The sequence below is a fragment of the Mchenga conophoros genome, linkage group LG15, assembly GCF_057382185.1.
Source record: "Mchenga conophoros isolate Kocher_MC1m ecotype Shallow Benthic linkage group LG15, M_conophoros_male_GT1.1, whole genome shotgun sequence".
NCBI classification, from domain to species: domain Eukaryota; kingdom Metazoa; phylum Chordata; class Actinopteri; order Cichliformes; family Cichlidae; genus Mchenga; species Mchenga conophoros.
This window is the reverse complement of record NC_140540.1, coordinates 1,260,842-1,284,580: the sequence shown is the minus strand read 5'-3', so window position 1 is coordinate 1,284,580 and position 23,739 is coordinate 1,260,842. Positions and strand designations below refer to the sequence as shown.

The window sequence follows — 23,739 nt, the reverse complement described above, 5'->3', positions numbered from 1 at the left end:
CACACGAGCGCACACACGAGCGCACACACACACGAGCGCACACACACACACACACACACACGAGCGCACACACACACACACGAGCGCACACACGAGCGCACACACGAGCGCACACACGAGCGCACACGCGCACACGAGCGCACACACGCACACGAGCGCACACACACACACACACACACACGAGCGCACACACACACACGAGCGCACACACACACACGAGCGCACACACACACACACACACACACGAGCGCACACACACACACGAGCGCACACACACACACGAGCGCACACACACACACACACACACACGAGCGCACACACACACGAGCGCACACACACACACGAGCGCACACACACACGAGCGCACACACACACACGAGCGCACACACACACACGAGCGCACACACACACACACACACGAGCGCACACACACACACGAGCGCACACACACACACACACACACACACGAGCGCACACACACACACGAGCGCACACACACACACACACACACACGAGCGCACACACACACACACACACACACACACACACACGAGCGCACACACACACACACACTCACACACACTCACACACTTCCTGCTGTAAATGTACTGAAAATATTCTCATAATCGTCACTTCCATCAAATTGTTTACATAATTTCCTCCAGGGATCAATGAAGTGTTCTGAAATTCAGCAGCTCCATGCAAGACGTCCACCATGTGCAACAATGTGAAGGAAGCTACTTGTAACTTATTAGAAAGTGTTTATAAGAGAGCTCTGTTCTCATGGAGCCCTCAGTGAGAAATGCAGGGCCCTCATCAATAGTAAAACACATTAAAGGCTGCAATCAACCTGGCAACACACACACACCTACAACATTCAGTGGAGCAGACCCGTTTCTATATCAGACTATGATGACATCAAATGTGTGCGTTCCTCTGTTCAGCCATACACAATTGTACACACACACACACACACACACACACACACACACACAGTGTGCGAGGCAGACAGATGTGGTGCTCGGCAGCACAAAGCCATGCTGAGCTACTGAAACATTTGTCCAGGCCCTCTGGGAGGCACAGATCACTGACCACTGAATAAATTGTCTTCTTTTGCATCTGACTTCCACACGCTGTCCCTCGTGGGACTCGGCTGAAGGGGACAGAAGGTCGACCTCGAGGCTCTTTGCGCTCCGTCCCTTTCATGTCGGCTCTTTTTAACTACATTAGTGTCAACAAGGCTGCAAATATTCTTTTTAAAGCAGTGACGCTTTCAGCATAACACTCGAGCAGAATATTAAAGCGTAGACTAAAATGCTGTAAGCTAATAATGTTAGCTGTGCGAATAATTTATATAAGGATTGTGTTCAGTGTTGTATTTTTAATCCTGCAAACTACAAAATAAAACTGATGTAAACTAGAACGCACCAAACATCTCATAATCCACTCTTTGTTTTTCATTTCGGTATGCTCCAACTTTATCAGTGCGAGTCATAAGCCTTGTTCAGCGTGAATATTTGTGGATTGCAGAGTGAGTCACAATGCATGAAAACTGATGGCATCACCTGTCATCGCGACAGAAACACTCATGGGTTTTCAACAAGGTCAGAGGTCAGCGAGCTGTGGATAACACCACTATATTATTTTACTCTATTTGTCCTTGAAACTTTGTTTAATAGGAGCATCAGTGGTAAACACAACAGGCCCCTTTATGGCCTCTGCACCTGGGGTCTTGGTGCAGACCCGATAATGGGTCACTTGAGATTTGGAGCGGGACCTCAAATTCTCCCAGCAGAAAACGGCATCACAGAGAAAACGTGAGGAGATGAAGACGGCGTAGAGCGACAGTCTGCCCACTTACATTTCCTAACAGTGTTTCAGTTGCACTAAACACATAATGAAGCCAGAGTCATGAACAGAGGGTGGACTTTAAAAACAGGCGTGTAATCCTTTAAATGACACGTTAATACACGGCCCTAAACTTACATATAGGAAAAGGAAACAAACCAAAGTGGCACATGCAGATGGTCAGCAGGACAAACACACCCTGATGTGTGTGCGCACAAACACACAGCCCATCAGATGGGACTGCTCAGCAGGACACACCCTCCTCTGGGGACCTGTCTGGCTGTCCCCACTCTCTACAAAGCAAAGATCTCCCCGGAGACTCTGTGGAAGGCAGAGCAGGAGGAGGAGCTGGGGGGGTTGGTACGCACACACACCACGCCCCCACCCACACACCTCCCATACCCCATCATTATTGTCCCAACCAGTCCACGAGGGGACTAGAAGAGAAACAGTGCCGTCCCCTCCTCCCCCGTCCCTTTTCCATCCACTGCTGCCGCCCCCCCCCCGATAGCACTGTGCAATTAGTGGCTCGGCACTCTTGTCTCCTCGAACAGACTCGCTAGCTTTCATCCTCAGAAATGTGTACATACATGTCTCCATAAGTGCACTGCCATCTCCCAGAGTGTGTCTGTGTTTGCTGTGGTGTATTAGAGATCTGACAAACTGGGGGCACACCCAAAATACCGAACGGCGTGACCCTGCCTTCTACATCCATCTCTCATCTTTCCCAGTCTATCCATCACTCCCTTGCTCCCTAAACTAAACTGCTGTGACGAGCCCCCTGGCGAAAGCGACACTGTAATTATGTTAACATGCCAATGTGACTGCTTCCTGTCTGGAAGAACTGTATCTCCTGCTCCCGAGGGCATCCTCCTATTGGCTGGAAAGTTCTTTTGGCACCTACTTCAGAGAGAAGAATGCTTTCTCGTGCTGTGCCCTCTAAACAATGTGCTTTTAGGTGGTTTATTCTTAAGTCTTTGAAATGAGTGAGAGGAAAGTGTCTCCAACTTGAAATGATATGACAGCTAAAGACGCTGCACTACCAGACGAGGTCGGGTCATGTATGTCCCATGTAAGCTACACTGCACCGCAGCCAAACGTTGTAACATTGCTCTAAGCCAGGGCTGTCCAACTCCAGGCCTCGAGGGCCGGTGTCCCGCAGGTTTTAGATGTGTCAGCTGATTTAAATGGCTAAATGACCTCAACTGGTCTTGAGGTTCTCCAGATTCCTGGTAATGAACTCATCATGTGATTCAGGGTGAGATCTAACACCGGCCCTCGAGACCTGGAGTTGCCCACCCCTGCTCTGGGTGCTAGCTACAGCTGCTATTAGAGTAAAAAGGGTCCTTCAACCTTTGTATTTTGAGCAACTCTTGAGGCAAACTGCGCTTTTTAACGGCTCTTTTTAAAACAAACCTCTGTCGTTTGGTGCTGAGCACAGATTACACTGGCCTGCTTTGTTGCCAGATACTAATCTACAACTGTCCATCTCCTTTCACAAAGAGGGAAAACACCTAAATTATGTACCTTTAATGGTTCCTTTAAAAATAAATGGTCAGAGGGGCAGCCGTGTATATTTGTAAGACAAAGGAGCGTCACCAGATCAAGCCCTTTATAGCTGAAAATGTTTGACATGTGGATGTAAACAAGTTCAACTGCACTGCTCTCCCAGTCCAATTTAAACTTTTGCAGATGCAATCTGTTTGTTCTGTTGTCTGCTGCTTGTGTGTTATATTAATAGCCTCGTGTGCAGCATTTTCATTGTGACGTTTAGATATTGTGCAAGCTGTGACCTTCTTTAAAGTAACTGCAATCACAGCTTCCCACAGTGATGAGCGATTACTCAACGTGGAGCTATTGCGCCATTTTCAGCTGCGCATATTATATAATATTATATATATAATATATATTATATATATATTAATAGCACTTTATATAGCCTCTGTAGAAATTATCCACATATCTCACTTATCTTAACTGCACTACTGTATAGATTCTGTAAAGTTATTTATTTCATATTCTGTATAGTTTTTCATATTTATATCCTGTTCATATCCTGTACATACTTATAGTTATAGAATATTCACAACATACTTCATACCGTGTACATTATAACACACCATAATAGACCCATTTCTGTAATATACTCACATATCTATATTATTGCTAATAGATAAGATAAGATAAGATAACCTTTATTAGTCCCACACGTGGGAAATTTGTTTTGTCACAGCAGGAAGTGGACAGTGCAAAAGTTATGAGGCAAAAATTAGAATACAATAAGAATAAATACAGTACACAGCTGTACAGAATAGAATAAAATAAAATAAATATACAATAAGATAAAAATAGAATACAAATACAAATACTATATACAACTGAGTAAAAATACTGTAATATATCTATATCACTAAAGCACTTCTGGATGGATGCAAACTGCATTTCGTTGCCCTGTACCTGTGCATGTGCAATGACAATAAAGTTGAATTCTATTCTAATCTATTCTAATATTCATCCTTCACTGGGCCTTGGTGTCTGTCTGAAACTTTAGCTCATCTACCTTCAACATCGCCGCCCCTTTTATTTTCTAAAGCTCTGACACACACAAACCTGACATCAAACATCAAGAATGAAATATTTGCTTTTTTTGCTGTTTTGCTTTTATTCATTTTCATTGAGCAAAGTAAATCCTCACACAGCACGAATGATGCGTCCATCATCAGGACTTCTTGCTCAGTCCTGCCCAAATATAATTACAGATTAGGGCTGCTCGATATAACGATATATATCTGATGACGATATAAAAATGTTCATCGTTTCATTTTACGCTATCGTTTGTTTCATGGTGTCGCAGAATAAACCGTTTACAGCAATATTTGTTCATGGTTTTGATGTCACAGTAGTGGCTATATTCATTTCTTAAAGTTATCTCTTATATTTAATATAACCACACTACGGACGGACAAGTGCCTGTTTTTATGCGTCTCGTTAGCAACAACGATGGTAACCTCCTCAGTGACCTCCTGACCCAGTATGAACCATCCAGATCCCTCAGGTCATCTGGATCCGGTCTTTTATCAGTTCCCAGAGTCAGAACCAGACACGGAGAAGCTGCATTCAGCTTTTATGCTCCTTATATCTGGAACAAACTCCCAGAAAGCCTCAGATCAGCTGAAACACTCAGTTTATTTAAATCCAGGTTGAAGACTCACCTGTTCTCAGCTGCATTTGAATAAAGCACCAAATCCACACTTTTAAGCTTAAATTTCAAAACTTACATTTAACTACTGATTTTATCTACTGTTCTGATTTTATCTACTGTTCTGATTTTATCTACTGTTCTGATTTTATCTACTGTTCTGATTTTATCTACTGTTTTGTTTGAATCAATTTTAAATCCTGCTTTTTATTTGTTTTTGTTTCTAATGTCTCTGTGAAGCACTTTGAATCACCTTCTTGTTGAATTGTGCTGTACAAATAAACTTGCCTTGCCTAAAACCATCGCGTGTCCTCTTGTTTATTTTCCATATAAACCTTTCACAATAAAGCTCAAGATCCTGTTGAGACTTTTCAAAATAAATGTGTCGTTTCATGCATCATTAAAACACTCGACTCCGGGTAAAGGACGCGCAGCTGGAAACACTTCACGCAAGTCGAGATTCACAGAATTTACAGAAAAAGTTAAATTTTTGTGATTTATATCGTTATCAGACGATAGACGTCTGATATCGAGACCTGAGATTTTGGTCATATTGCACAGCCCTACTACAGACGCACACATATTGATTTCGTAATGTGCCAAAACACCTTTCCTCTCACCTGTGGACATAGTGTAGCTGATGAACCGAGTCGATGGCCAGCACCATCTCAGCCAGGTAGAACTTGGCCATCTCCTCCGGCAGCCGGTCCTCAAACTTGCTGAGCAGAGTCAGCAGGTCACCGCCCACATAGTAGTCCATCACCAGGTACTACAGAGACAGACGCCAGCGTGTCAGACAGCAGAAACTGTGCAGCACTGCTTAGAGGCAAACTAATAAAGAGCAGCCTTTTTTGGAACAACAAGAACAAAGCTGCAAGAAATGAATCTACAGTCGTCCATCTCTTCTTTCACAAAGAGGGAAAACACCTAAATGATGTCACTTTTACAGGTCCATTTAAAAATAACTGGTCAGAGCGGCAGTCGTGTATATTTTTAAGACTTGGGGAGTGTTCGGGATAAAACATTTGCTTTGAGAATGTGGGAAATGGAATGACAGTTGTGGCATTTGAACTCAGGGTCGTGGAGAGAAGTCAGGTTAATCTTATTAAGGGACGTTACCTCATCTAACACAGACATATACAGACGTACCAGATTATTGTCATCCTGGAAGGCGTAGTGCAGGGTGGTGATCCACTGGCAGTCCCCATTCACCAACACATCCCGCTCCTCCCGGAAACATGCCGTCTGGCAAGAGATGCAACAAACCATGAATGTCACACGTACTGGAAACTACGTGAGGTCAAAGGTCCCAATCTTCTATACAAGTGTGTGCTTAAAGCTGAGAGCATGTTAGCAAGTCGCCTTTGGCCTCTCGATCATTCTTACAGGGCTGGTGTAAAATCTCCCCGAGCTGCTGCTAAACACATGAAATCAGCCCCTTTCGTTTGCTTCAGGGAACGCTGGCAGTGTTGGACTCGAGTAGCTGAATAAAGCCCAAATTTAAAATTTAAGAAAAATATGATAAGACTGCTCGCCTCCACTTAGCTCACTGAACACTGGAATGTAGGGTTACAAAAAGTAGGCGTCACTACTGTACGATGCAGGTGGAGGAGGCTCCATCAGGCATCAGGTTGTCTGGACATAAATCCATCTGATGACATGTGGAGGTTCAGTTATTTAGGAAATAACCTGATTTCTTAAGCCTAATCCATCCTGCCCACCTACAATATCAGCAGCCAAATCTGCACAAATGCTTTGGTTTCTTATAAAAAGCTCCACACATCTACAGAAATAAAAACATTTTCATGTTTTACACACACCCGACCTCTCCGTGATCTTTCAATCTCAGCAGTCTGACTCAAACAGAAACCGAAACTGTTCCGGCCACCTTCAAAGTTAAAAACCTGAAATAAAATCAGGCTCGTGTTCACGACGACAGCATGCTCGTCATGCATGTCTGTGTGTGGCTTTATGTCCTCTCCTACATCCAGGCGTTTGTGCGCACACACGTTTGGTTTGTGACGTTTGAGGCATGTAGACTGAAGACCCAGGGGACCGACAAGAATGCGAGACTGTCGGGAGAGGTCGATGAGAAAAACATGCAACAAGCAGCTCTGCAAGAACCTGCAAGTGAAGGCCTGTTCTGTGCTCAGACAGGCACTTTGTTTTTTAAATGAGTGATCAATATTTATTAATATTGTGTGTATATAAACTTTGCAGTAACCAAAGATACTCACCTCTGCTCGCTTCAGCATCTCCCACTTGTTGAGAATCTTCATTGCAAAAACTTTGTCAGTGTTTTTCACTTTTACCACTGCAACCTGCAAAAAGACAAAAGAAAGCCGTTATGAGAGTGAATTTAATACTTGGTGTGACGGCGAGGCTGACGACGAATTACAAAGATCCATCCAGTTATTATCTGAGCCTCGAGGCAACAAGAAAAGAGCAGGCTGTGGATGCACAAGGATCCTTTAAGTGATCATACTAACACAGATGCACAAAACAACAATCACACAGATGTGAATAAACAGTTCAGACGTTAAGGAAAAATGTAATCTAATTACTTTAAATGATCTAGATCAGAGTCCGTGAGTATGGAGACTGAGGTCAAAGAAAAAAGAGGAAGCACAGGAAGGGATAATCATGCAACACTGGATTAAAACGAAAATAGATCCAATATGGGCCAGGAAGGGAAAATAAAGCATTGAAGGTGCGGCAGAAGAACCAGCAGCGTGGGGGGAGGGCGCAGGAAGTGACCGCAGACACTACGGTCACTTCCTTCTCGGAGACACCGTGTGGACCACAGACTTGCACAGCTGGACGCTTGAATTTTTCTATGATCAAAAAATGAAAAAATTGTCTCATCAGCTGTTAAGTGCACTGATGTGATAGTGCATCATGCAGAGCCGGGTTAACAACTGTAAAGTAAATAAATCTCAGCTTCGCAGCTTCTCACAGGCCAACTTTCCCGAGTGATGATTGCGACACACTGCTCTGACAAACTTGCCCCGGCCTTTACGTTTTGCCAAAAAAGGAGCTGCGCAGGCAGCAGTGCTGCGAGCTCACAGCCAAAACACATGTTCATGCAAATTTATGTCCCTGCTAATTTCTCTCCTCCTTTGTCTCCTACTTTACTGGCCCACAAAAGGAAAAAAGAAAATTTGCTTTGGCCTCGTTGACCAAATTCAAAACTAAAAACTGAGTCCACACTGAAATAAGCCTAAATGTAGAAAAAGCACAAGGACGTTATAAAAGCAGAAGAAATACAGGCCGAGACAAAGATGCAGAAAAACAGTGAAACAAACAAAGTCAGTCTGTGCAGCAGAGGGGTCTGCAGTCTATTAAATTAATGCTACTAATGCAATACAATGACAACATTCCTGCAGTGTTTGGATTTCCCCGAGTGAGCCCTCACCAGAGGAGGGGACTGCAGGAGGACAGGGCGAGCGCACTTTTCTGGCAACGTCTAGCTGTTTTTGTCCTTTCCTCCATCTCTGCTTCCTGTTCTCTTCTCCATCGTGTCCTCCCTGCCCTGCGTTTATGACTCCACTCCCCCCGTTAGTTTATCAGTAAGGACCCGACCAGAGGGGCTAACTGCATTACTCCACAGAGTAAATTACTAGTGAAACTTTGGCGAAATAACAACCGAGGTTGTGTTTACAAGCATGCGGGCTGCTGACTGGTGACTCAGTGTGACAAGCAGTTCAGAAATGTATAGCACTGACTGGCAGCCAGCAAGGAAGACATGGCGTTTAGAGTGAACGAGCTCTTCCACCCTCATCTCAGGCACTAACTACACCAGACGGAGCAGCTCTTGGCCCTTTGTGCTAAAGACGACGCACCCCAGTCCCTAATGGGAGCATCCTCACAGGCAACAGGCCAGTACAAACTGGTCCATTCATCAGGCAAACTCCACGGCGTCACGTATCTGCGCCATCTCTCTCTGCTGCTGACAACGGGAGGATGAAATCAAAACATCCTGCGTGTTCTCCAGACCGACTCTCTGCTAACTTTACTCTGCTTCCTGTGTCTGCTACCACATCTCCTTACCACTCTGTGCTTAACATAAAAAAAGATGGCTCAAAATCATAACCAGTTATATCTGACCTGGAGCGTAGTCGTGATTATGAGCCATCATTTTTACAGCTGCTTACGGCACACACACAAAAAAGTAGATCCAGTGTAATCCATCGTTGATATTAGTTATTAGCATTACTAACAGGTGTGTCGATTAGCCTCGTTCACAGGAGTCACCACAGCGTTTAGCTCCACAGGTTTAACAGGCAGGAGGGGGCGTGTCCACCACAACTGACCAGGTGAGCTTTTATTCATGAGGGAAATGTGGAGAACACGACGCCGTGCTGAGGCCTGAAATGGGTTTATTGACATCAGGGATGTTAACGGTTAGCCAGCGAGGTGTTTGAACGTTGGGGCCCCAACTGGAAATACTAGTCGGTTAAACTAATCAGTCGTATATTATTAACGCACAATGACAGTTACGTTTTGGGTCACCCCGCTTTTCTGAGAAAATGCAAAGAATAATGCTTAATGCATTCAACCTGCAAGGCACACAGAGGGTAGCAGCATGACCGAGCCAAGCTGGCACTGTGTGCGTGTTTGAGAAGGCGGCACGCTTAAAAGAAGGCAGCATTTTAAATAGATTTTTATTTGTGAATGAGTCTAAAGACGGCTCCTAAAGACATGCAACAACTGTATGGACAGATTCCACTATTTTCCCTGCTTCCTCTGAAGGACATTCAGTTTTCCACAACCCGGTTCATCTGGTCACTACGCTCGTGATCATAGGAACAGATTGACCAGCTAATCAACAGCACTGCTTTTATACTCTTCAGCACAACAGACCATTTCACCAGTCAGTATATATCACTAATGATGTGACCTGATCACCCTCACTAACCTCTGGTGCACACCCAGTCATTTTGTTCTTGAAGCCTGAAACTGCTCAGCTCAGAAAAGAGAAACAAGGTCACTAGCAGACGTGCGAGCGGGGAAGAGTTAACGAGTTTTGCAGCTCCCTTTATCGTCACAGCTACTCTTGACCCGGGGCAGTGGAAATAGAAGCCAGCTTCAAATGAAAGGCTTGTTTCCTTCTCCAGCTGACACAAATAAAGCGCCTGGTCACAGTTTGATGAAATAAGGTATATTTTTATGAGCCGATTAAATAGTAGAGCCACGGGACAATCACGATGTCTCCCGAGCTAATTTAATTTTTCTGCCACGCTACACCCGTAAAAACACATGTGGTTTAGTGAAAAGGCCGCTGGAGAGTTACCACGAGGTAGCTCCGTTCAGGAGTCAGGCAACATCACCGAAGCCCGAAACACAGACGCACTGCGTCACGTGACTGCACATACCAGCACTCCACGTCCACGTCCACACCGACTGACATTTCTCTCTCGTTCCGTGTATCAGAGCGTCTTCAAAGGAATTCCCCAGCTTGTTTCAACAGATTTTGGATAACAATGCCAGATATGAATTGTCTGCAAGTTTGGAGCAGGGCTTACGACGATCATATCAAAGCTTCTCGTAGAAAAAGAAAGTCTGAGCATTGTCAGCTTCCATGCGAGCTTTCGTTATCCAACAGTCATCTGTCCCTTCAACATTCCCCAGCTTTGACATCATTACCTGAAACCAGTGACAAATGCATTTCAGCTTCCCTGCGGGCACACATAAAAGAAATAAATAAACCCTCAGTGGATGGCTCCTCTGAGCTCGACTTCATTCTGTTTACAGATTCAGTGTGAGCGAAGCTTCAACAAGCTCAGCTCCTGCTGCAAGTAGAGTCATGCTCATGTGGCGGACCAATGCGACGCGCTGCTGTTGGAATGCAGCAGAAAGAATTCAAGGTTGAAACGCCACAACACTCAGCTCGCACAACACGGGTATTAAGGGTTCAAGAGAAATATTGTCCGTTAATCACATCGTCTCTGCCTCAGGGAGGACATTTCACACAATGATCATGTGACCAATTAGAGCCCATTACAGGTAAAGGGACAGAATCCATCTGCAGGTCTGTGCCTGCTGCAAAGGTTTGAGTGTGACATTAAAATAAGGTGTTACCTCTCCAAAGGCTCCTCGTCCAATCACTTTAAGGATCTCAAAGTCTTCCTTGTGCAGGCGCATCTGCTTCACTTTGGATGTGAAGGGTTTGGCTGGAGAGAAAGAAGACAGCGGTCAAGTCAGAAATTTAAAAAACAAAACAAAAAACACACCAGAAGAGTTTCTATGGATAACATTCTGGTGCAAGCTTTTCAATTTTGCTCTGTACAGATGTCAACCTCCAAGTAAGCGGCATTCGAAGCAGCAAATAAACAGCTGGCCATTCATAACACCGTAACATAATCTAAAAATGTGGATGATGGAGACTGTCAGCATTTTATAGCCACGTTTCATGGTCATTGTGCAGTAAAGAAAACGATACACAAAGAAGAAAACCAAGATAAGGACACGATATAAATGCTGTACGAGTGACAAGTAACAGCAATCAGCAGCACCAACGTGTCACTTTAGCATTTCTAACAAACGTGGCTGGACAGGTGTGTGACATCATGGCAAAACACCGATCGACCTCAAAGGTCTGACGTCACACCGCGTCATCACGGCGTCATCGCCGAGGTGCTCGATGCAGGCAGGAAAGTGCTGCAGGGAGCCCAGAGCTCCACGTCCCTTCACCACATTGAGGACACTGGATGAAGAACTCCCGAGACCTCCACCCAATCGAATCTGCATCTAGGCGAAGCTCAGAGTCCGTGATCACAATCTGAGCGGCCAGTCTGGTTTTCCATTTCTAAATGACATCACTAATCACCTTTGGCGCTCAAAGCTGGAAGCTCTAAAGACTTGAGCCTGAAATGACCCACGCTGGTGGAAACATTTGTGTTCGTTATGTCATAACAAGAAGCAGCCACTACATTCCCACGTATAAGGCCCCGTGTTCCTCTAAATGGACTTTAAAGTGTTTGTGACCACCTGGTCTTTACAGCAGATGACAGCGGATCCAGATAGGCTGAACGATGAAGCTGGCTATTGTTAGGTTTCTGGTTGGGGGAGCTGCGAGGGATCTGTGAGGGCTGCTGACGTCCTCTCACAAAGCTAGACAGATTCCATCTAAGGCTCACAAAGTCAGCGTTTCCCTCATTTGTGGAAGGCTATTCAACCACTTCCTGGTTTACATGATCTCAGCATGCCAAGGATAACCTGGATGAGCTGAAAGTTCACCAAGGTCAGGATATTAGTTTCAGTGACGGCTTTCTGAAAAAGTTGATAGATATATGATTGTAATCAGAATTATTTATGCCTATTTCTCAACAGGGCTTCAGCAGTCTTATTAGCCACATTTAGCGAGGCTAGCATACATCCAAGTAGGCATTCGAACACGAGCGCACGTTTGATGTTTACGTACAGTCGCACTCTTGGTTAACAAAAGACCAAATCTCCATCTGATGTACAACGGGCTTGTGTCGGAGGAAGAGAGACTAATCATCAAGCTAAACTTGTCTGGTTGCTGTAACTTTACAGAACCTCCAGTGTTGGAAGAAAAGAGGACTTTCTCCCACTGAGAGACGGGGAAATGCCTGCCGATATAAAACAAACAGGTCACTCATAGCTCTGTTTTCCTCACACTCCTCCCGACTCCGCCGACAGCTGGCCTGCTGTGACCACAGGGCAGAGAGAAAGCGAGGGCCGGAGTAGTCTTGGCACACATTTCCACAAACCTAAAACACACAAGCAACCCGGCAGTGGCACTGCGTGAGGCTGGGAAATACATGTTTAATCATATCATTAATTTTCCTGCAGCGTAAGTCGACCAGAAGCACTGAGCTGAAATGTAGTGGTTGACCAACCGTGATATATTTGGAGTCAGGAACCAGCTTTCAGAAAGCAGCCAGGGAAATGCGACAAGTCTGCAGAAACGATGACAAACAAGGCTGCGACACAGCCGAATAGTTCTTTCTCACAAAGCGCTCTTGTGCGTACTTGCTTCGCTTTTTCATGCGTTATCTAACCTCCTGACAGAGCCAGCTCCAACACAAATAAAGAGCCAAGAACTCGATACGCGGCTAGAAACAACATATCCAAGCAACAGCTACGTCTGCGTATCCCACATGTGTGCAGCTACACGGTGTCCAAAGGTGCCACACTGAAAGAAAGAGCCTGGACATCACTGTGTTTGTGTGCTCGCAGCAGGCAGGCGGTGGCATCCCACTTCCTCAGGAGATGCTCCGGCAAACCACACGACCAACTGACTGAAGTCACATGTCCCCAGAAAAAACAAAATAAAAACATACGTAGGTTCGAAAACCAGTTTCAGCCAGTTTATTTTACCATTAATTTTGACCATCACCATACTGGCAGGTTCTCGTGTTTGAGGGTCAAATCAGTGGAAAACAAGAACTGGAACAAGCATCTCCACTCTGGAGACCAGCTCGACCTAAAGTGACTTCTTGAGAACAAACTAAATAGAAATGAATAAAGAAACAATAGAAACTTTTGTATGTTCTAATTATTTTCTAACTAACGTCTGAGCTCCATGAGTATGTACACACAGAGCAGCAGCAGTCACTGGTATGTGAGAACATCCAAACCAAGGTTGAGGCAGTTCACGTGAACGGTGATTGAAATGAGCTCATACGATATGATTCATTTAAGATATGATGTCCAGCTATGTGACATTTTTAATCTTGCCCTGTACGAGTGTCACGCACCAATCAGTGACTGTTTTATTCGCCACCACTCTATAGTCGCCATCACTTGGCTCTGGGCTGATGGGAATCGTGCTGTTTGCAGCAAACTGTGGTTTCAGCTGCCAAACACCATTTTACCCTCTAACCTGATGTGGCACGTTTGCCACGGTTACGATAACATCTTGCTATGAAATCTAATATAAATTCATTTTAATTCCTGTATCAAAGGTAAACAGCCTGAGCAGCAAACAATTAGACAGGCGATTAAATCCATTTGACACGACGTTTTTCTCTTTACTGGGAAAACACAGCGGAAGGATCCAGAACTGCTTTTACACTGTAAAGACAAAAAACCTTCATATTCAGTTTGTCGTGCATAAACTGTTTATAACTGGATCCTAACATAAATGTTGATGGTTGAATCAGCTGTCCACGCGCCCAGCAAACTCTCTGAGACCACACAACTGAAACTCACCTCCATAAAAGCTCAAATCCAGATGCGTTTGTGAAATTTTCCTGAGGACATCAGGGGGATTTGACAGCAGTGTCCCAGCTCACTACGGGAAACTCAGCCTTTCAAAGCTTCCTGTATGCTATACGTTTCCTGATCAACTCCAAAAGTTGAATCAGATTTTGGGCCGAGCCAGCTCTCTAATAAAGTTGTTCATGGCACAAAAATCAAACCAATCACATAATCTCTGAAAATAATAGCGATGTGTTCTGAAATTCTTCACGCCAGTTTCCATAGATGCAGTTATGGTTCAACACAGTGGACACAGAGGGCGTCGTGTAATGAAACCTGATGTCAGACACCACGTGTAGCTTACGTTACTCTGCCATACTGACCGGACTAACTGCTAGGATGACCACACCATCCCTCGCAGCCCACACGTCACCCGCCTTGCTTCCTCACCACTTCTACCTTCTCCAAGTTGACCCGACGAGGTAGAGTCGGAGGCCTATTTGGACTGTATTACATATAATACAGCAAAAAAGCCAAAGTCAATTCTGGCTGCACTCTACAAATAAAAGCTAACATGGCGGCCGGCCGTAGAGTAAGGGGGAGAGAGTCACGCCAGCCGAGAAGGAGAAAACACTGATTAGTAGCTGCACGCTGACTCAGGAGCTCCACTGAAGCAGCCACATGAGATACGGCTTTCATCTGTGAGCCAGGAGCCCACAGGCACCGTCCACAACAAAGCAAAACTGCAAACACGGACACAAACATGTGCACGCAGACACACAGGGCTAATTCCTCACATCTACATCTGACACATAATTGCTGACTCTGTCTTGCTTTGGCCTCGGCAGAAACTTTACAGTCAAACATATTACACGAATCGCTTCTCTGAACAGGAATCAAACAGGATAAAAACCACTTGAAAAGCAGATGGTTTATTAGTGAAAGGCCCAGATATGACTCTGTTACACTTGGCTATAATTTACACACCCGTCATAAGTTTGAGTGTTTTGGAAATAAGAGGCAAATAAGGACCATTTTAGTGACCCCCCCAAATCTTCTGTTTCATAGGGGGGCGGTCTCTCTCTCTGACTGCACTCACTCATTTACACGGGGATCAGTTTGTCCATAGATCCATAAAAGTCATGCACATGCTTAAACAAAAACACATACCATAAAGTATGATCACACAACTCAAGCCACTAGCAAAGTAGACACATTAAAACATAGCAACCGTTGCTATGACGAGGTGTGGTAGGGATCCATTGCAACACTGCAAAGGTAACCGTCCGAGCCTCCAAGCCTCAGCATGACTGCAGCAATGTGTAGCTTTTTAAAATAAAGACACGTCAGTGCCATGAAATTGTCCTGCAGGAAGACAGTGAGGCGCAGGCAAACAAGTACAATGAAAGAAAAATATGCACACTACAGTGCAAACACACACACGATTTAGTAGAAGGCCTTAGGATGCAGCGAAACTGGAAAAACACGAGTGACGCCACCTAATCCACACAGCCAGACCGGTTTAGCCCAAAATGCTGAGTGCTTATCGAGCCCATCTTGTTCCAAAACCACAAGTCAGTGCTGGTTTGTGTGAAAATCACTGTTTAAAAAGGTCGACTGTTCACGTAGCAGCTGTCCCCCAAAAAACGCTGGACTGAGAAGACAGACGACAGCATAGACCTCCAGGCTGTGTTGGAGAGAAACGTAACTCTGGGTGTACCTGGATGCCTCTGATAGAAAATAAGCCAACCTGTGAATAAAATAATGCAAATATTTCCACTAAAGTCATATTCCTGGTTTGTTTTTGGCCTTTCCACACACTGCGGCTCAGAGCTACATACACTGGGACAAAGATTTAGACGGCGCTCATACATTACGCAGGCAGCTTCTCTACAAATGTTGTAATCCACACAAACTGAGTCTCGACTTTTTAAAGACTTCAGCTGTAAAAGCATGTAAAGATTACACTGGCGACAGTCACAAAATACATTTTATATCAATAAAGTTGGATAAGATCAAACTCAGATAAGGGAAAGAGAAAAGAAGACATGCAGGACAAAATGTAAGGACACGCTGCAGGGCTTCATAAACACGTGCAAGGTCCAAAGAGGAGTGCATCACAGGAAGTCTCCCAGCAGCTTACACCAGGACAACTAAGTGATGGTTCAGGATTACCTGATCCGGCTCCAACTATAAACTTTATCAAAAGGAATGTTTTTAAAAGCACGGAGGACGTCAAACTGGGAGCTGGTTCCACAGGAGAGGGCTGATAGCTGGGAACTCGGTCTTCCAGTCTACTGTTGGAAACTCAGAACCACAACTGAGCCTCCAGTGCTCGGTTAGGATAGTGTGACACTATGATTTCTTAAGAATATGATGGAGCCTCATTATTCAAGGCGAAGAATTTGAAACCCGGGTCTGGAAAACCAAATTCACAGGAAAGAGCACGTTAGGCAACTGTAGGATAAAAACATGAATAAAGACAGAAAGGAGAATGAAAACAACATTAAGTTCAGCTTGTGAGAGTAAGTGAGGCTGGCAGCACTGGGGAATAAAAACAGTGTGTGGGTAGAGAGCCAGAAAAGGCATCCCAGTCACAGGCAGCGGCTGAGCCAGTTACAGCAAGTGTCCAAACCTTGCACCCGCGACGTGCTCCAATCCCATCCCCGACCCCGGAGTGGGATTGGAGGGACATCTGGAAGCCATAATAAGTGATGTAATGACACAAAAATGCTGCTTGCAAGAGAGACAGGGGAGACAAATGAAGAGAGGCCTTTCAGTATCTGACGTGAAGAAGGAGAGCGGCATGGACAGAGACGAGCAGAAGGCTTTTCCTCCTATCTGACCAAAGTGCTGGAGAGACAAACCAACCATAACCAGTCTTCATGGACTGGAAACAAATAAGGGTAATACGAACAGGTCTGAATACTGCTGGTTATGGTTTATTTTTATCCTTATTATTAACATTTCAGAAAAGATATATTATTTAATCCCTTGATGAATATCCAAGTTTGCTCAATTAACAGTCTGTAATTTGTAATGGCAGTCAATCTGTCAGCCACTTACAGATCCCTGATCTCAGCTGGCTGTGTGTTTAAAGCACTTTCTTCTATTCCAAGGCGTGATCATTTGGACATGGAAGAACTAAAATGACCATCAGTAGTCCTCGGTCTGGAGGTCCGTGCTGGCTGGATGATCATGAGAAAGGTGGTTCAGCCCAAAAGTAGACGGGAGGAGCTTGTTAATGATCAGATTTGTGAACATCCAAAAGATTTAGCAAAGAGTTGGGATCAAATCAAATCAAGCATCAACGCAACCAGCTCCGGTGGTTCTTCCTGCACGTCAACAAAGCAGAGGCCAAAGGAACAGCACGTTAATGGAGTCATGGAGTGGCCTACCTGCCCTGCAGACCCAAACCTACAGAGAAACCTGTGCACAGAGCTGAAGCTTCTGATTGTTGAGCAGCAGTGAAGGATTGAGAGGGCTTCTGTAAAAATACAAAACCCCAAACCTGGTGACCAACTACCAGAAACGTGTGACCGCTGTGCAGCCACAACGGTTTCTTTAACATTAATAGTAGGTCACACACTCCTACTCGGGATGAAGACAGGATCCTCTTAGAGCCAACATGGCTCCCTCTGTGCCTCTAACATGAGCGGGATCACTGCCTGCAGGGATAAGGATCTAAACACGGTCCTGGCTATTTTTCATACAGGTCACCTAATATACCAGCTTGCAGTTATACACGGTCACTGGTTTTTCTAAATTATTGCAGATGGCATGAATACGACATCTTAGTGATGTCAGCAGAAACCCACCTCCCGTATCATCTTCCTGCTTCTGCTACTTTATCCTTGGAATGAGGTCATAAAGCCGTCATTCCCAAACAAGGTGTAATCAGCTTCTCTGTTTAAAAGTTTCCAGCTAACAACATGAAGAATGAGATATCCATCCTCTATTTTTAGGAAAATGCTGCCATTATAATCCGTTCCACACCCATCATGCCCTATTTTATATAAATAAATACAAAGCTTTGGTCTCCTACAAATAACAGCTGCCTGATTACAAAAGTACTTCCCAGTTAAATGAAGGCTGAATAAATACTATTAAGTGAGGGCTATATAAATAGTACAGCAAGGTCATCAAAGGAAAAATGAAAGCTGTGTGATTCTAATAAGCTGGTCCTTAAAAGGGAAAAGGACTCGGTGCCAGAGGCACTTCAAAAACCAACTCTTAGCAGTTTAACTGCAAGTAGCTTAAAAACATCCAGTAAATTACACAAATTACAGATGGAAACAGAACCAGGCCCCTTTCAGTCACAACCAGAGGCCCCCCAACAGATGTGCTGCCAGGCACAACCTGCCCAAAGGTTTGTGCGTCCATGCAAAGACCTCACAGGTGATGTCATGGGGCACTGAAAGAAGCCAAGAAAACAGATTTCGTGACGTATGATGCACGTTAGCTGCCACAGATGTGGGCCTACGCCACTAAGTCAATCACAAGGATCGGAAATTTAAAAAGGAGAACTAGGGGTCGCTTCCATAACACATTAACAAGCCTTTAAGCATTAAACTGTATTTAATACTAGTGTGCACACCGGCGACACCAGCATTCCCAGTGGTGTCTGCCTGCACAACCCTCCCCACTCTACCACCACCAACCTCAAATTCCACTCCATGTCGTTTTCCCTTCCCTAACATCCCGACCAGTTTCTTTTCCTTCCCATGCCTTCATCTCTACCAACATATAAGCCCCTTCTCCCTTTCCCTCCCTCTCTCTCTCATTCCTGGTCTTTTCCTGCTCCGTCACACTAATAAGAGGGCAGGAATGGTCAAAGGCCTTAAACTAAACAATCTGTGCCCCACAGCATTAAACACACAAACAGGATGTTCCCAAAATATTAAAAAAACCTCAAACACCAAAGAAAAGGAGAGGGCAGGGCTTGACAAAACAATAGATCAGATCTAGTGTGTGTTACAGCTCCGAGACTGCTGCAGCGAGCATACACCCAGGCCAGGCGATGTGAGACAAGCGGAGGGCTGGGCTACATCACTTTCTGCTGGCTGTACAGGAAGTTTTCACAGGACTTCAAAGAGGTCTCCGAACCAGCACATCGACCTGTTCAACCCACACTGCAAACAAGTCGATTTACACAATTCTGTGTCAACACAGCGTCCCGATACCATCTGCAGATAAAGAGCCAATATGAAAGGAGCCTGGCAGGCTGTTACCCAGCTCGGCCGGCTCTCCTTACTGGCTGCCGCTCTGCTGGTGGTGGAAGCACCAGGTGCTGCATTGTGCCTCTGCATGGTGTTGATAGTGCACATTGATAACACAACAGGTTTTCAAGCACAGTGGTGTGCAAGTCACACATAGTCTTGATCACCTTACAACATATAATAATAACTAAATTGATGCTTAAGATGCACTGGAAATCAAGGCCACCAGTATGACTGGTAGAGATGCACCGATTGACTGGCAAGGGACAGGAACTGGACGATTTCCAGCATTCCAATCCCAGACTGGAATCTTGTCAACTTCCCATGTCTGATTGCAACATGCACACTCACAGCAACATGCTAATATTCAATTAGCATAAAAATCCCTCCCTGTGAGCGAACACAAAGTTTGCCAAAGAATAAACACGAAGCTAATCAGACACCTAAATCGACTTCACTGATCTGAACTCGGACATTTTAAAGAAGCTAACAAAGGGAAAGTGGCAAAAGCTAAAAGAAATTAAAGCTCAGAGCTAGCTACAAGTTAGCAGCTTCGGTGTAAGCAAAGGAGCAAAGAAAAAGTGTGATGTCTATAAGATACCGGAGAATGACACTAGTACTTAACTTTTGTTATGCTATACTAACCTGTTACTGCAAATAAAACTTTCATGTGCTTTTATCAAGTGGTGACAACTAAAACTAAAACATTTGTTTAGAGATGGGGAATGTTAGCCGTGAATAAAAGAGTAAATAACAGTTAAAGTTTTAATGAAGATGGGGAGAGAGAAGGATAAATCAGGTGGTTGAAAGGTACACCCGGTTAAAAAGCTCAATCCCTGGCATGTCTGTCTCCTTTTGCCAGGACAATCAGCTCTAACGGACTTAAAAACACATACATGTGATGTTTGGTCTGAACACATCTCCATGTTGGAGAGAGGTGGATGTTACCAGAGAAATCGTGACATGAATTTTACTGCCAGCACAAGACTCGTTTCTCAGTCCAAGGAACAAATGACTTTACGGCAGCCTCTTAGTGCCTGTACAGGGCAGAGCTCCCACATCGGCCTAAAAGGAAAACACTACTGGGTGGTTACAAGAAGGGCGAGATAGATGCCGAGCATGTGCTGTGGGAGTGTTCTGCAACACAGGCGGCGTTTTCCAATATCGTGTGCGTAAAAGTTCCAGTTGGCACAGCGCGCACGCAGCAATGTAACTAGACTGGGACATGGCATCAAGTTCCAGCAGCAGTTCATAAATTTCAACATCAGTTAAATTAAAGTCATCAGACACTTAAAGAAGGCAGGAATTTATTGCCAGTGGTGTTCCAGCACCAACATGTCACAACACACTGACAGATATTACAGCACACATTTCCTATTGCCTTTTCTGGGCTCCTCTCCTCCTCTTTCCAGTGCTACAGTCACTGCTAAAACAACCCAGCACTGACATTGCACCATTTAAGGCTTTGATTCCCAATGGGACCACCCATACTATAAATGGATCCACCCAAATGGATTAAGGCACCCACTTGCTTGTACTTTTCCTAAGAGCTCTAAATCAACAGCCAAGTGGCCGACAATGATGACAGCATTTAGATGGCTCTGCTACAGAATGAGAGAGACTTTCAAGTCACAGGTAAAGACAGTGAAAAGGCATGCTTAATAAAAAGAGACAGTAAAAGGAGGGAATGCAGGAAATTCTTCCACTGCCATCACCCCAAGAGCCATTTGATCTACAGACGTAAGGTCTTTTCTCCTTAGCATTAAGATGTGTTCAAGCTCTCTGGTGCCATGCATGTATCATGATGCAGGTGACCCAAGATCCCTTTCATGCGCTGCAACCCTGCCCAGGTAGGCACGTTCACGCTCATGCTCACAGGAAGAACCTGAAGCTACGGCCACGAGAAGAAAAATAGTGACAATGCCACACAAAAAAGCAGGCAAAAATTAAACCTGTTGTCATGGCAGAAAACCTGCCTCTACATCCTCTCGGACATCTCTAGGTATCCTCTGATGCTTTTTTTCAAATACTGATTCAGACTGTGCAGGAATCAATCTTCCAAGCTAACCACATCTGGCTGAAATTTAGCACCAAAGCTAAATGAATCAGCTGTCAGCGGGAGCAGACAGAAATGAACTATTGCTCCACTCGACTGAACTTTTCTACAACCATTCTCTATTTTCATGGTTTTGTAGAAAGGACAGCTCATGAAATCACTGCCAAAACCACAATGACTTAGATAATCCATATATTTACACAGGCCATTCTGTCCTCCTCCCTCTGCTACCACAGTGGATCCGTCACTACATCACTACAAAAGATATTTGCAACAATTTACAAGATTCTGTCGAATCTGAAGCTACATAGTGATCGCTTTCATTTTAGATGGTAACAATGCTCAAAACAACATGAGCCCAAGAAATGCACTCCAGTCATGTGAAACATAGCTGAAAAGACTTTAACGTGTTTCTTGTTCAACAAAGGACTCTGCAGTACATCTGCATCGTCCCCAGTGGTGCTAGTTTTTGTCATTATGCAAAAGTACTGTTTAAAGGATGGGGAAACCTGCAGTCAGCCGAGACTGAAGAAGCCACCTGAGTCAATGACCAGACGTTTGTCCCACTGAAAACGTCCATATGAACAGAATCAATTTGGGGGGGGGGGGGGGGGGTCCTCACCTGGATGACTGAGCATGCATCACGTCATTCTCAGTCATCATTTCTTTATCTAATCTCGAGATACGTCATCAAAACCAGAAACGTTGCGTTTCACTTGCAGTCCATCAAACAAAGTAAATGAGACGACAGTTGATCACACAGTGAGAGCCTAAATAGCCCCTAATTCAAGAGCACTTTAGTTTCCAGTGTGCCCCGTCTTGTCTCTGCACCCTATTGGACCATCTGAGAAAGCAACACAAACTGATAAAATCTCAAGGATCGCTGCATAACCAGTGGGCCTCCTGTTTGTGCATCTAGACCAGCATGAGGATGAGTTCACACTAGAGCTGGGCGATAGAACGATAACGATATGTATCGCGATATAACTTTTACTCGATAGAAAAATTTAACTATCGCGATAGACCTCGCCGCTCTTGTCCTCTTAAAAAAAAAAAAAAAAAAAAAAAAAAAAAAGGTCAGCCAATCCAAATTAAGTAGCGCAGAGCCGAACCAATCACAGCCGCAGCGTCACGTCGCGTGACTTGCTACGTACAGCACAAGTGCCAAGCCGCACGTGTGTTTGTTTGCGAAGCAGCCAGCGGGTAATGGAGGAAATGAGTGTACCGACTAGAAAAATCAACCGAGCGTGACCGAAGAGAAAACAGATGATGGTTCCAACGCCCGAGAGATTGTCAAACGGAAGAGCCAAAGAAGCTCCGTAGTGTGAAGGTATTTCGGATATTTCAAGTCTGACAAAAAACAGAGTAGCGTGCACTGTAAATGTGCCGAAAGCAAGTCTGGAAATACAATAAACTGGTGCATGCGTCACACTGTGCGCCACGTTATTGTTTCGGTGAAATGAATTTCTGCAATACTGTTAATTCTACTCTCTGCAGTGTTTAAATGCTCACATATACACACAGTTACTGTCCCTCCACACATACGACTCGGTTCTGCTTCTATGCCCCAGCTTTGTTTACTTTTTCCCACCGAGGCTTCTAGACTTCTGATTGGCCAACATTTCTGCACGGTTAGGAATCTAGCGCCACCTGCTGCTTTGGCATGTTCATAGCAGCGTTTTCCTTCATTTCTGCCTTTATGTGTGGACGGGATTATTTTTCAAAACGAAAACGGAAAATCTCTGTTTTCAAAAATACCCGTGTACGTGTGGACGTAGCCTCAGTCTCTGACTGGAAGCGCTAATTCGTCATTCGGCTTTTGTCAGACTAAAGTAACTGTTAAAACTGTTTGAAAAGCTCAGCTATACAACAAGGAGAGATCGAGAATTTCCTTTTAGTTCTCAGTTTATTTGATATTGACAAAAGTTAGTCAGTTTTGTCTGTTCTTCTGTAAAACAAACTAAGATTTATTTTTAGAATTAATATTTTGTTTCTAAGTGGAATTGACAATTTAGTCTGTTTCGTTTGTTCTATTTTGAAACTTAAACGCTTTAGCGGCTGCCTTTTGTGTAGTTTGCAATATTTGCCTTTATTTATCTGAAAAAGTCTCATGTTCCTTAAGTACATCTACCCTGTTGAACTTATTATGGGAAATAAATATTTAAATAAAAACAAGCTGCTGATTATTTCACATTTTACTTGTGAGCAACGGCACATTTAAATCTTACAAATATAGTTATTTGGCTTAT

The 23,739-nt window shown here is 44.4% G+C and overlaps 1 protein-coding gene across 8 annotated transcripts in view; it reads right to left on the bottom strand.

The window, feature by feature from the left end:
* cdc42bpab (CDC42 binding protein kinase alpha (DMPK-like) b) overlaps window positions 1-23,739 on the bottom strand; it is a 71,911-nt gene that overhangs the window by 28,650 nt on the left and 19,522 nt on the right. For all 8 annotated transcript variants that reach the window (XM_085246935.1, XM_085246940.1, XM_085246936.1 and 5 more), the window contains 4 exons: window positions 11,129-11,220; window positions 7,285-7,368; window positions 6,197-6,292; window positions 5,668-5,816 (listed from right to left, as the gene is read on the bottom strand). In XM_085246935.1, the coding sequence (XP_085103061.1) occupies window positions 5,668-5,816; window positions 6,197-6,292; window positions 7,285-7,368; window positions 11,129-11,220 (421 nt within the window). The remainder of the gene's footprint in view (window positions 1-5,667; window positions 5,817-6,196; window positions 6,293-7,284; window positions 7,369-11,128; window positions 11,221-23,739) is intronic.